Source organism: Corvus moneduloides, chromosome 6, assembly GCF_009650955.1.
Source record: "Corvus moneduloides isolate bCorMon1 chromosome 6, bCorMon1.pri, whole genome shotgun sequence".
NCBI lineage: Eukaryota > Metazoa > Chordata > Aves > Passeriformes > Corvidae > Corvus > Corvus moneduloides.
In genome coordinates this window covers 911,589-924,147 of record NC_045481.1, presented here as the reverse complement: position 1 = coordinate 924,147, position 12,559 = coordinate 911,589, and the positions used below count along the sequence as shown (strand labels likewise).

General features: G+C 47.1%; 1 protein-coding gene across 5 annotated transcripts in view; it reads right to left on the bottom strand.

Annotated features, from left to right (window-relative positions):
- The window catches only part of TOGARAM1 (TOG array regulator of axonemal microtubules 1), a 40,955-nt gene that overhangs the window by 11,299 nt on the left and 17,097 nt on the right, over positions 1-12,559 (bottom strand). For all 5 annotated transcript variants that reach the window (XM_032113268.1, XM_032113269.1, XM_032113270.1 and 2 more), the window contains 9 exons: positions 10,504-10,736; positions 8,438-8,538; positions 7,702-7,782; positions 7,285-7,430; positions 6,316-6,490; positions 6,054-6,188; positions 3,750-3,897; positions 2,582-2,687; positions 2,003-2,238 (listed from right to left, as the gene is read on the bottom strand). In XM_032113268.1, the coding sequence (XP_031969159.1) occupies positions 2,003-2,238; positions 2,582-2,687; positions 3,750-3,897; positions 6,054-6,188; positions 6,316-6,490; positions 7,285-7,430; positions 7,702-7,782; positions 8,438-8,538; positions 10,504-10,736 (1,361 nt within the window). The remainder of the gene's footprint in view (positions 1-2,002; positions 2,239-2,581; positions 2,688-3,749; positions 3,898-6,053; positions 6,189-6,315; positions 6,491-7,284; positions 7,431-7,701; positions 7,783-8,437; positions 8,539-10,503; positions 10,737-12,559) is intronic.

Sequence of the window (12,559 nt, the reverse complement as noted above, 5' to 3'; positions counted from 1 at the left end):
GAAGCAGGATTTTTAAATTCCTGAAGTAAAGCCACTCTCAGCTCTGTCCCTGGAATCATGCTCTTGGATCATGTATCTAATCACAGAACGGTTTGGGTGGGGAAGGGACCTCAAAGCTCATCTTATTCCAACCCCTGCCATGGGCAGTGACACCTCCCACTGGAATTATTCTTGTTGGTAAAGTCAAACCCAGTTTTGGAGCTGATGAAGAATCAGTATTTCTGTCTAGTCAGAATTAACAGTCATGATCACAGCAGGCTTGAAAGGAGCTGAGCAGAAACCAGGTGCATCTTAAGAGGTCTCATGAATTATAAGTGTCACCATAATTGAAGGTTTCTGTTGTGGTGAATTGAAGCAACTCAGCCCAATTTAGAGAGAACATCCCCTGGGGAATTGCAGTTGTGTCAAACAACCCTTTTCACTTCCTACAGAGACACAAATTCCCCCTTTGAAGGGTCATTCCCATATTCCTGGTCACAGCCTCTGGAGCTGGAGCTGCCCTGTGCTCCAGGGCCTTCCCTGCTGACAGGGCCAGAGTTTCCTGAAGCCAGGCCTGGAAAAGCTGCACCTTTAGGCCGTGCCTGATGTGTTACCCATTAAAAACATACTGTACTCCATGAGTTAGGAAAGTCTGAGCTGTGAACAGATTCATTTGTGCCCAAATGCTGTATTCAGCCTCACAGCTCAATTCTGATGCCTTGAGAGAGCAGAAAACCTATACAAATTCACAAACTGGAGGGGGAAAGTCCTTACAGCAAACCCCTCAGCAGGTGAGTTTGAATCTGCCAGCGAAGGTGGGGAGGTCTGACACAGACAACTCTGACCAGGAGGGCCAAGGGTCTCTGAAGCCAAGAAGGGAGAACCCAAAAAGGGCACTTCCCTTGGATGCTGAATGAAAGCCAGGGGTAGCTGCTGCCTGCTGCTCCTAAATTCACCAAATCATGGGATCGGCCTGGTTTGGGCTGCGAGGGACCATAAATCCATGGGCAGGGACACCTTCCACTGTCCCAGGCCGCTCCAAGCCTCTTGTCCAGCCTGGTCTGGGACACTTCCAGGGATGGGGCATCCATCCCAAGTCAGTTTGAATCCCAGGAATTCATAAAGAACAGAAATCGCAAGGCTGATTTCTGCCTTTCAGTTTAAAGAGCAGGAAACTGCAGTACAGCTGTCAGGAGACAGAACCCATGTATCCCACACCAACCAGCTTCCAGGGAAAGAAAAGAGGAGAGAGAACGTTTTGAATCAAGACTAACTCTGAGGATTGGAGCTGTGCAGGAAATCTGTGGAGGGATTTCCAATGGAGCACCTGAAATGTGCCATGAAGGGAAATGTAGCCTGGGAAATGTCACCAAGGGTGGCAGAGAAGAGAGGAAGCACCAGGGGGTGCACCCAGCTCAGATGTGGTGAGCAGTGAATGAGGATGGAAAAGGAAAACAGACTGAACAGCCAGGGAAAGACGGGAATTAACTCCAGAAAAAAATGGCCAGCAGCACTGAGAAGGAAATTAAAATGCAGACACAGAGGCTCAGCCTAGAGAGGAACAGGACATCCAGCAAGATAGATGCAGCTAGAGAATTTTAAGTTATAAATCAGTTTTCCAAATAAAGAGGGGTGCTGAGAACTGGATAAGACAGGACCTGATTGCAGAGCAAAGGAGGAAAAGAACATTATGTCAGCTTTACCAGGCAAAGCAAAACAGCAGCTCCCCAAGCATATACAATGACAGCAAATAAAATTACTGAAGTGGTGCAAGCCGCCAGAAAATACACCAAGCTCCAAAATCAACAGCCAGCCTCTCACACAGTGCACAGAAGGGAACAGAGGGGCTTTAATTTAATTTATGCCAACAAACATCGCCCTGGCTTTAGCAGAGGTTTAGCAGAGCTGATTTACTGGATTTTCAAATTTCTGTTTACTGTACTCAGATGTGATGTTAAAAAGCCTACATTTGATAAATGTACTCTATTCACAATATTCTTTATAAAGTCTTTATAGGAATTACCTTTGCCCTCCATTTATAAGAGAACAAAGTGCACGTGCTGGAGTCACATTATTAACCATGGCCTTCAGTGCCTTGTCTACCTCTTCCCTTATAAAAGTGTTGGATTCCCCAGCTTTGTGCAAAAGGACTTTTACTGCATTATCTAGTTCTTGATCCATGCTCTTTTTCAGGTGGGTGAACAAATCCCCTAAACAGACCACAGCAGCTCGAGAAACACCTGAGCGTAAATTCTTGACCTGCACACAGGAAAAACCCAAAAAACAATGAATAATGTTTATCAAATAGACTTTAAAATAAATATTCATGTTTCCCCTTTGTCATTTTTAAGTAACATTACAAGCAACTGAGAAACACATTTCTAATTTGATTCACAATGCGTGAGAATTAAAATACACACTCATAAAAATGTTATTAACTTACAATCTACATTTTCTCAGTCTCTGAGTCTCAAATCATCCTTGAGACCACCCAGTTGAGGAAAACTCACCACAGGTGAGCGGCATAAATCACTTCAGAGAGCTATAAAATACATATATAGACACAGAGAGCCAGTGGAATATTCTAATAGGAAAATTCAACCTCTTGAGCCACAGCCAAAGTTGTTTCGTGGAGCTTTGCAGTCAGAATAGGGGCATGGTAGGCAGACAAGCACCTGACAAAGTTCAGACCCTCAATTTTCTTCTCCCTGTGTGAAAAAAAAAAAAAATTAAATTCCATCCATTTGAAAATTTTCATTAAAATATTAAAGTGTGGAATTCTAAGGAATCAAACAGCAAACAAATTAGATAGTAAAATAAAGCAATGAGAAATCATGGAGTGGTTTGGGTTGGAAGGGACCTCAAAGCCCACCCATCCCAGCCCTGCCATGGCAGGGACACCTCCCACTGTCCCAGGCTGCTCCCAGCCCCAATGTCCAGCCTGGCCTTGGGCACTGCCAGGGATCCAGGGGCAGCCCCAGCTGCTCTGGGCACCCTGTGCCAGGGCCTGCCCACCCTCCCAGCCAGGAAATAACGCAGGAAACTCTTTCCTGTGGGATGTTTTAGCACAGCAGCCTCTCAGCTGTGCCCCACAGTTCTGTTCCCAGCTGGCACCAGTGGAGATTAAAGGGTCTGTTTCCTTCCCCAAACTGAAGGCAGCAGCTCTGTAACCACATTCCAAAGTCAGGAGACACTTTTATTCCACACAAAACACCAAGGAAGAGCTTCTACTCCACAAAAAGCACCAAGGAAGGAGCTTCTACTCCACACAAAGCACCAAGGAAGGAGCTTCTACTCCACACAAAGCACCAGGAAGGAGCTTCTGTTCCACACAAAACACCAAGGAAGAGCTTCTATTCCACACAAAGCACCAGGAAGGAGCTTCTGTTCCACACAAAGCACCAAGGAAGGAGCTTCTGTTCCACACAAAACACCAAGGAAGGAGCTTCTATTCCATACAAAGCACTGGGAAGGAGCTTCTATTCCACACAAAGCACCAAGGACATGCTGCTAATTCCACACAAAACACCAGGAAGGTGTCTGTGAGGCCTCTCCAGTCCTTAAACTCAGACCCTCCAAGTCTCTGTAAATGAGGGCTGAGAACTGGCCCTTCAAAGTTCCTTTAATCTCAAATCTGACCGAACTCCCCCATTCCTCTCCTCTCTCACCCACAGCACCCCCTCACTGTTTTTTAACATTGCACCCACTTCTCTGCATTTTACAGAGATTTCCCCCGCTGCCCACCGTGCCCAGGCCCCCTGTGCACGCACCAGTCCTGGTCATTCAGCAGTGCCAGCGCCTCTGCCAGCGCCGTGTCGGGCCTGGGGAAGGGCTGCAGCTCGGCGGGGTCCAGCACCTCGGGGCTCGGCGGCAGCGGCGGCTCCCGGCAGCGGCCCCGTGGCGCCGGGCACGGCTCCTCTGCGGGAACGGAAGGGAAGGGAGGGAGCATCAGCAGCGCTGCACGCTGTGTCAGCCAGAGCAGGGCACAGCGCAGAGCCTGCTGCAAAATGCTGCTGCTGCTGTGGAAAACGAGCTGCACTCTCCTGTGAGAATTTAAAGGGTTTAATAGAGAGACAAGAAGAGACACATAAAATAAAGCAAAGGGATAACGGCCGGGTGCCTTGGCGCTCTGCCAAGAGCACCCCTGATGCTCGAGGTGAGTCCTTTTTATACCATTTTTACTGTCTGTTCTCTATTCATATTCAAACTTTTCCCGGAGCTGTTCTGCATGGCCACTCCTTGGGTCCGCCTTTTTAGAGCATGCGTAGTCTTCTGCCTTGTGGTTTTATTTCTTTTGATTCTTGGGGTTGGGCCCGCTAGGTAAGAGTCGATGGTAGAGTGGGCCTCTTAATTCTCCAGACAGTCAGGGCTGATTGCAGCTTTGGGCCTCTTTGCTCCCCGGGCAGAGCGGTGATAGCGGCTCTCGGACCCTCCTGGCCGCCCGTTCTCCGGGCAGAGCAGCCTTTGGGCCCTTTTGTTCTCTGGACAAAGTGTTGGTCAGCAGCTCCTCGGGCCTCATCCTCTGTTCGCTTGGAGGTTCTCTTACCCGCTCACACTTGCTAAATTCTTGCTAAAAAGAGAGAAAACTACATCCACACAGCAAAAAGCACTTCCAACATTATATAATATCTACCTTTATACTTGCAAAAAGCCAATATAATCTATGTTCATAACACTACGGTGCAGGAACCCAGAGTGCCGAGAGGATTCCTCTGCCTGTTTTTAAGGGTTCTTGCCTCCCTGAACAACACTGGTTTAGCTTCAAACCTTGGAAAAAATTACCAACAGTCAGACAAGAACTAGAAAACACAGTGGTGTGAATTAGGTGATAGACTAATTAGGTGATAGACTAATTAGGTGATAGACTACTATGTGAGATTGTCACAGGGTGAAAAATTTAGAGGTTTTGGGCTTCTCTTTGTAGTAAATAGGTAAGAGTAAAAAGTACCAAAATGGAGGATTGTTGTTGTTCTCTAAACCTTCTTCTCCTTCTTCTACTACTCCATGTTCTGCAGTAAAAGTGGTTTGGAATGACTGGATAGAGAATTCTGCAGTTCCTGCCTGTGTTACTGAATAATTGGTAGGAAAGTGAAAATAATGGACGTTTTTAGTAACTATTGGTTAAAATATCTTTAAAAGCTGTGTAAATCTGGATGACTCGAGCTCACTCCTGCTTTTCTGTCTTCTGTGCTGTACCTGGGTCACGCTGGTGGCTCTGTTCCTCTGATAAGACTTAATACACAACTATCTGGAAGCATTGAAACTCCAGGAAAAGTCTCTGTTTATCTTTGAAACTCCTTGCAAGGACTTTCAGCAAATTCTCTCCCATCAGGAGGGACTTGATTTAAGGCACGGTTCAGTGTCAATACGGGAAGCAGGTTTTCCAAAGGACACAGAATCCCACAATGAGTTGGGTGGGAAGGATCCTAAATCCCACCCAGTGCCACCCCTGCCATGGCAGGGACACCTCCCACTGTCCCAGGCTGCTCCAGCCCCAATGTCCAGCCTGGCCTTGGGCACTGCCAGGGATGGGGAAGCCTCAATCACTCAGAGTTTCATTCATGTAAATTCGATTTTGCACACAACCTTCACTTCTGAGAGTCACAAACACAAAGGTAGTGGTTGTTTCATGCAAAAACAGATGCACAGTGTGCTAAAACAACATCATAAACCTTGAAGAGACACTTGAGAAATTCTGGCCATCTTTAAGCACCATCAGTAGGAGCTTTTAACATTTTTCTACTGCTTATTTTAAAGACAACTCAGTGCCAAAATGTACCCAGAAAAGGGTTTTGGGGGACAGGAGGGACTCAGTTTGCTGTTAATGCATTGTGTCATTTCAGATCCCGATCAAACAAAAACCCTCTGATGGTTCATGAATCTCCCTAACAGATTCTAGATGAAAAATGATCAACTGAATCCCCAATGAGGAATTAAATCCCCTCCAGCCCCAGCCTCACAGTGCTGATCTTCCAGAGCATCTCAGGACTGTCCACTGCACAAATAAATTGTAATTTGGGACTGTCCCACTCCACCTACCCAAATAATTTTAAGAGTTTACTGTCCCAGCTTACCAGAATCTAGCAAGGATGAACACTTTGACCTCTTCAAACTGGATGTTCTTTTCAGGGAAGGGTTCAAGGCCACATTGTCTAAGGACAAAGATCCATTTCTTGGTGATGTCAATAAATCCCCACAGAAATTAAATCCTAGGAAAGAAGGAAATGTCCAGACTACAATAAAACCCATTAGAACCAAGTTAAAAACCAGTACTTCCAGCCCATTTCAGCAGCATTGAACAGGGAATATTCATTTAAGGCAAACCCTCATCCTCACTTTCTGCTGTGAGTTTCTCTGGTTCACTCATACTCAGTCTAATCCTTTCCCAAGGGTTTTCTTCCTTCCCTTCCAAGTCTTTGACTTCCTGCTGCTCTTTATGGTTGTCCTCTTTGTCTTCTTTCCTTTTCTTCCTCAGCTTCTCCTGAGCAGATTTGGACAAGGTCACTTTTATCTGCAACAAAATTCATGCACAAGTTAGCCCAGACCTGATGCCCCAGTTCTTGATGCTGGCCAAGGTCAGCACGGAAAATTAGGATTTCCTCTGATCTGACCCTTCTCTCTCATGTGTTTATGACACTTTTTGTGCCTCAGGAAAGCTCAGCCACATTTAATACATTCCCCCATTTCCTCCTTTGATCCCTCTAAGGGTTCACATCTTCAGTGGAAATCAGAAAATTAAGACATTGTTAATCATTAACTTCAAGTTTTAGTATTCGTCAAATGTTATTTTAAAGGCTTGTAGAAAGAGTTTCATTTCAATTTTTTTTGCCTTTGTGTCACACTTCACTCAGATAAATCTTCCTCCATTTCCACTTGTAAAGAGTATTGAACAAACAGCACCACTCCTCAGGAAACCAGGTTATGGGCAGATATTCAGGGAGGCTTTTAAGAAAAATTTAGGAATGGAGCTGGATTAATTCATCCCTGGGGAAAACAGGACCTGATCCAACCCAGCCAATCCCTCCTTCCACATCTGCACGTGCTGTGGGAGTCAGGGAGGGCATTTTCCAGCTCCACTCCCTCCTGCAGCCCTTCTCCATGGATTTCTGAGCGTGGTGGGAAGCTCCTGGCACATCCATTTGCCATCCAGGTGGCACCAAGAGGAAAAGCCAGGAGCAGCAGCTCGATGGCTTTGGCTGTTCCCATCAATCTCGTGTTGCCCCAGCACAGAGACTGCGGCTGTGCTGGGCTGGGTTCACCCCCACAAGACCAGGATGAGATGGCACCAAGCTGGGCAGTTCCTACCTCTCCTTCATTCTCTGCATGGCAATGGGAGTGGGAAGCGCTGGTCTGCTGGAAGCTTCTCCCTGGGGCTGCCTCAGCTCCCTCCCTGGCAGCCTGGTCATCCCCATTGGTCATGTGAGCTCGGGCAGGAGGGCTCCCAAAAACACCTGGGGGGCAGAACACGGGGTCAAAGACTGGTTTGGGATGGAAGGGACATTAAACCTTCTCATTCCAGAGATGCTGTGACTGGAATTGTCTATCCAGGAACTGCAGCACTTCCATGCATAACTCTTTGTATTCCCATTAAACTGGGGATTGTCAACAATCTACATACAACATTGTATGGATCTATTTGTTCGTTTCCCACTCCAAAAAGGCACATTTCCCCTCATTTCATAACTCAAAGAGCTACAGGAGATGATTTTGGGTCTGTGGTACCTTTACCAACAACAACAACATCTTCAGATGTGAAGCCCAGGTCATTCTTCGGTGCAAAAGTAGACACTGACTCTGCAGGGCCTGAAAGCACAAAAAGCACTCACTGTAGAACAAATCATGTTGGTTATGCTTTGGGGCACGTTTTATCCTCCCAAAACATCAGCCCTCATCTGAACTGATCCCTTCCTGAACCGGGGTATGGTCAGGTTACTGAAGTCAACAGGATTTACTGAATACTCATATGAAGGATGCTCATACCCCACTGAGCCTGGAGCCAGGCTGGGAATGTTCACCTGGAGAGGAGAAAGCTCCAGGGAGAGCTCAGAGCCCCTTGCAGGGCCTAAAGGGGCTCCAGGAGAGCTGCAGAGGGACTGGGGACAAGGCCTGGAGGGACAGCCTGTGGACACAGCTCCCTCAGCTCCTTTCCTCCATCCAGCAGCACCAAAACTGATGAAACACAAATAATCACAAGCAGTTGGTCCCTGCCCATTTCAGGGATCTGTACTGCACTGGGAGGGTAAAACACCAGCACCGCTTAACCTCAGCTCCCACAGGAAATGAGCAGCTTGCAAGGCTGGAACTCCTCACCTGAGGACCCTGAAACCCCAGTTTGGCCCCAGAGCAGCCAGAAATTCCCTTTGGTGAGCGCTGAGGGGATGTAACTCACCAGCCAAGGGAGAACAGCCACATCAAGGGGCCACTGCGGTCCCTCAGGGGAGTGCTGACAGGAACATACCTGTGCCAGGGTGATGCTCTGCCACCTCTGCGTCCCTGGGCCTTGCTGGAGATAATTTTGCAGGGTGGGATTTGCTGCCAAGTGCTGGGAAAGTGTCTGACCTGTTCAGATAAACACATTTCATACATACAGTCCTGCACACTCGTCAAAGTCCAGCCAAAAACACTTTGTAGCAAAGACAAAAACAGATTTCAGTTTCTCCATGGAAAAACTATTTCCAGTATTTCCAGGAATGTTCACACTGAGCAGAGAAGGAATTCAGTGGGAATTATTTGATGAGCAGGTCCATTATGAAGAACAACATAAAGAAAGCCCTTATGAGGAAACCTTACACTAGGAGTAAATCTAGGATACATCCATAAAGTGAGGAATTGTTTGGCCTGGGGACTGATGGTGCTGGCTCCAACCTGGCCAAGGACAGTGACCAAATCCTCCTGCCACTTCCAGGGATGAGCTGGAAGTGAAGAATGTCCAGCAGAGACATTCAGGAAAGTGCTCCGATCTACAAGAACAATTTCTAAATGGTTTTAAATTTCAAATGATTCTCTGGATAGGAACGATGATGGAACCCAGAGCCAGTGCAATCCCCACAACCAAAGACTCTTTTAAGCTCCAAGGGAAGGCCCCTGCTCCAGGAATGTCCCTAATTCCTGTATCCAGCTCCCATCACTCATGGCAGTTTATCAGCAGATAACCAAACCCTTCCAAAAGCAAACACACCAAAAGCCCCACTCTTGGTGCCCAGGCACAGATTTTGTGAACAGACAATGCCCGTTTGTGCCAGTGCTCACAAACCCCCGGAGCTAAATTCTCTGGCATTTTTCTGAGCATTCCAAGGCTTTCAGTGTCATTTGGGATGGACTCTGTCACTTCTCCCAGCTCAGTGTGACTGCCACATGTCCCCTCTCTTGCTGGCTAGTTCAGAACTCCTCTGGCTGAGGATCCAGTAGAATATTGAGCACTGGATAATGGATATGGCAACGCTGTACAGAGCATGGCTTAGCCCAAACCAGCACACCCAGGACTCTGCAGCCCTGACTTCTGAAGGATTCCAGCACTTGAATGTGGTATTTTAAAGATTATTTTAAAAATGTGACTCAGCAATAATGCACACAGGGAAGGGATGTGAATATAAATTAGTTCGGGGCTGCACAACTGAACACCTTCTGTTTGTGAATCATTCCAGGCTCCTTCTGCCTCAAAACCCTTTCCTTTTTACGTTCCTCATTTTGCTTTCTGTTCTGTTCACGCAGTCATACATCAGTTACATGGAAGGCTGCTCGTGGCAGGGCTTGGAATTGGGTGATTCTTCAGGTCCCTTCCAACCCAAATTGCTCTGGGATTCTGGGAATCTAGAAAAGATTCTTTTAGGACACACAAAAATACCTTCAGAGCAGAGCTACAAAGAGCTTCATCATGGGCTCTGGGAGCAGAAAAGGAAATTTTTTCGACTGGGAAATTTGCAAAATTCCTCAACCTCCTTTTTATTTCATTGAACAATAGTTTATACTTCTCATAGCCAGCTGGGTTGTTGCCCTTTACAACCAGAGCAGCAGTTGTTACCACACAATTTCTATTTAGAAGAGCTCTGGAAAGGCATTTTAAATTCACAATTACCTCTCAGGAATAAACAGAACCAGATCTCGATCCACAATAAGAAACACACGCATTGTTTTCCTCTTCTCAACAAACCCAAGCCATTCCTCCTTCAATTTCCAGGCTGTAATAACCCAAACTTATCCTTCCTCTTCACTCTTGTCCTTCTCACTCCCCTGTTCAGCTCTGGGTCATGTTCTTGGTGTGCCAGGGAAAGTCTTTATCAAATATTTATTGCCCCTGGCACTGCCTCCCTGCCCTGGGCACTGCAAATTCATGTTAAAAGCCATTAAAAAATAGAATAATGTCATTAAGCAGCTCTTGTATTTTCAGAGAGGAACATAATTCACATAGAAAAATCAGGCTATTAAGCAAGGCAACCCTATATAAAATATGTGCCAGTTGAGATCATGATTTAACTAAGGCTGCGTGGGGATTTCCAGGCTGAGGGGACACCAAGTGACACTCACATCACTCTCCTCCTGGGGGGCAGGGCGGCCACGGGGGAGCTCAGGGACTCCTGGCTATAAATCCCACTCTCGCCGGTGGAGGCGGCGCTGGGGGAGGAGCCCTGGGAGGGGCAGTCCCCGGAAAATTCGAGTTTCACATCGGAGTCGGGGCTCTCCAGGTCTGCGATGCTGCTGCTCAGCTTTGCCCTCTTCTTGGCTGCGCTGTTCCGCAGGGATCTCAGGGAATTCTGCATCTGGACAGCAGGGAAAAAATGACAGGGGGGAGTCACTGCAGAGGGAAAAAGCTTTTTTCAGCTAAATAATGTCTATTCCTGAGTGTTCCGCTCAGTCCATGGGGTGCACAAGGCACTGCTGAGCAGTGTGATCAGCACTCACACGGTTTTTGTGGGATTACAATGATTCCTTGTTTTATTTCACAAGAATAATTATCCTGCAAGCAAATACAACTTCACAGCACTGCTGTACCCCAGCTGCCCTTCCCACAGCACAGGGACAGATTCCTGCTAAAATGCATCAACTGCTCCGTGGTTTTCAGTAGATTAAAGGAGGGGTTTGACGGCTGCCAGCACACACAGTGGCACCTCAGGCTTTTCCCAGCAAATCTGCTCATCACAGAAACAGAACCATGGAATGGCTTGGAAAGGACCTTAAGGATCATCCCATCCCAGCCCTGCCATGGCAGGGACACCTCCCACTGTCCCAGGCTGCTCCCAGCCCCAATGTCCAGCCTGGCCTTGGGCACTGCCAGGGATCCAGGGGCAGCCCCAGCTGCTCTGGGCACCCTGTGCCAGGGCCTGCCCACCCTCCCAGCAAGGAATTCCCTCCCAATATCCCATCTAACCACCTCTAAATCATGCAATCAGTGCCCAGCAAGCAGAGGTCCTACACAAATAAGCAGGGAAATCTATAAATATTAAGAGTTTCATGCTGCAGCATTCTTCCCTCTTTTTGCTGAATATTTTTCATGTCAGAAATTCCTCCTCTGTTTAACACCTCAAGTTCCTTTCAGTGGTGTTGGAACCCAAAGTGCAGGGAGTGTTTCTCTGCCTGTCCTGAAGGACCCATCCCCCCTGGAAAACACTGTTTTTAACCTTCGTCCATGGAGAGGGCTGCCAAGGCTCTGGGATGAATTAGAATCTACAAGGGTGGGAGTTAGCTGGTAGTATAATACATAGTTTAGAGATTTTAGGTTTATTAGTACAGTAAGTAGATGAAGGCAAGATGGAGGATCCCTGGGGTTTGTCAGGTCTCTTCCTTCTTCTTCACCTACTCCATTTTCTGCAGTGTTGGTAGCACAGAGTGATTGGTGAGGAAAGGCTGCAGCACAGGCTGTGTGACAGGACAGTTCATTAGGCATTGGTGGAAGAGTCAAAACAATGCACACTTTTAGTGACCATTGCTCAGTTTACCTTTAAAAGGCCTTGAGTTTTCCTGCATTTGCCTTTTGGTATCTGCTCTGCTTCACGCTGTGCTGTTGGCATTTAAGTCACTGATAAGATACAATAAACAGCCTGAAGACTGAGAAGATGCAAAAGTCCCGCTCATCTCTTATTCCTGGCAAGGACTTTCTCCCCCATCTGGGGAGGACATTTGGGGTCGAGACCCTTCACATCTGGTGCCCTCACTGGGGCGCACCCTGCCAGGAGCTCACTGGACAGCAGCCAACAGCCAAAACCAAAATACGTCCGGAGGCGGAATTGGAAGCCCAGGACCTCATGAACTGGTGCACAGGGACCAGAACGCCATGACCTGCTGGCCACAGCCCGGACTGGGACTCCAAGGAGCGAAAGAAACAACTGAGAGCTGGTAAGCTGTCCAAAACTAGAAATGGGAGGGGGTCTCTCGAAAACAGAGACCTATGTTCCCAATAACTTAGAATCGATGATTAAGAAACACCCAGCAACTATAACCAGAAAGCAATTAGAAACCTTGGTATCCTGGATAAAAAAGAAATACCCAAATGCTACAGTAAAGGATCTTTTCGATCCAGGTTTTTTGGAAAATGTAAATATGCTATTATATCATTTAGCAACCTTAAATGACAAATGTGCCGCGA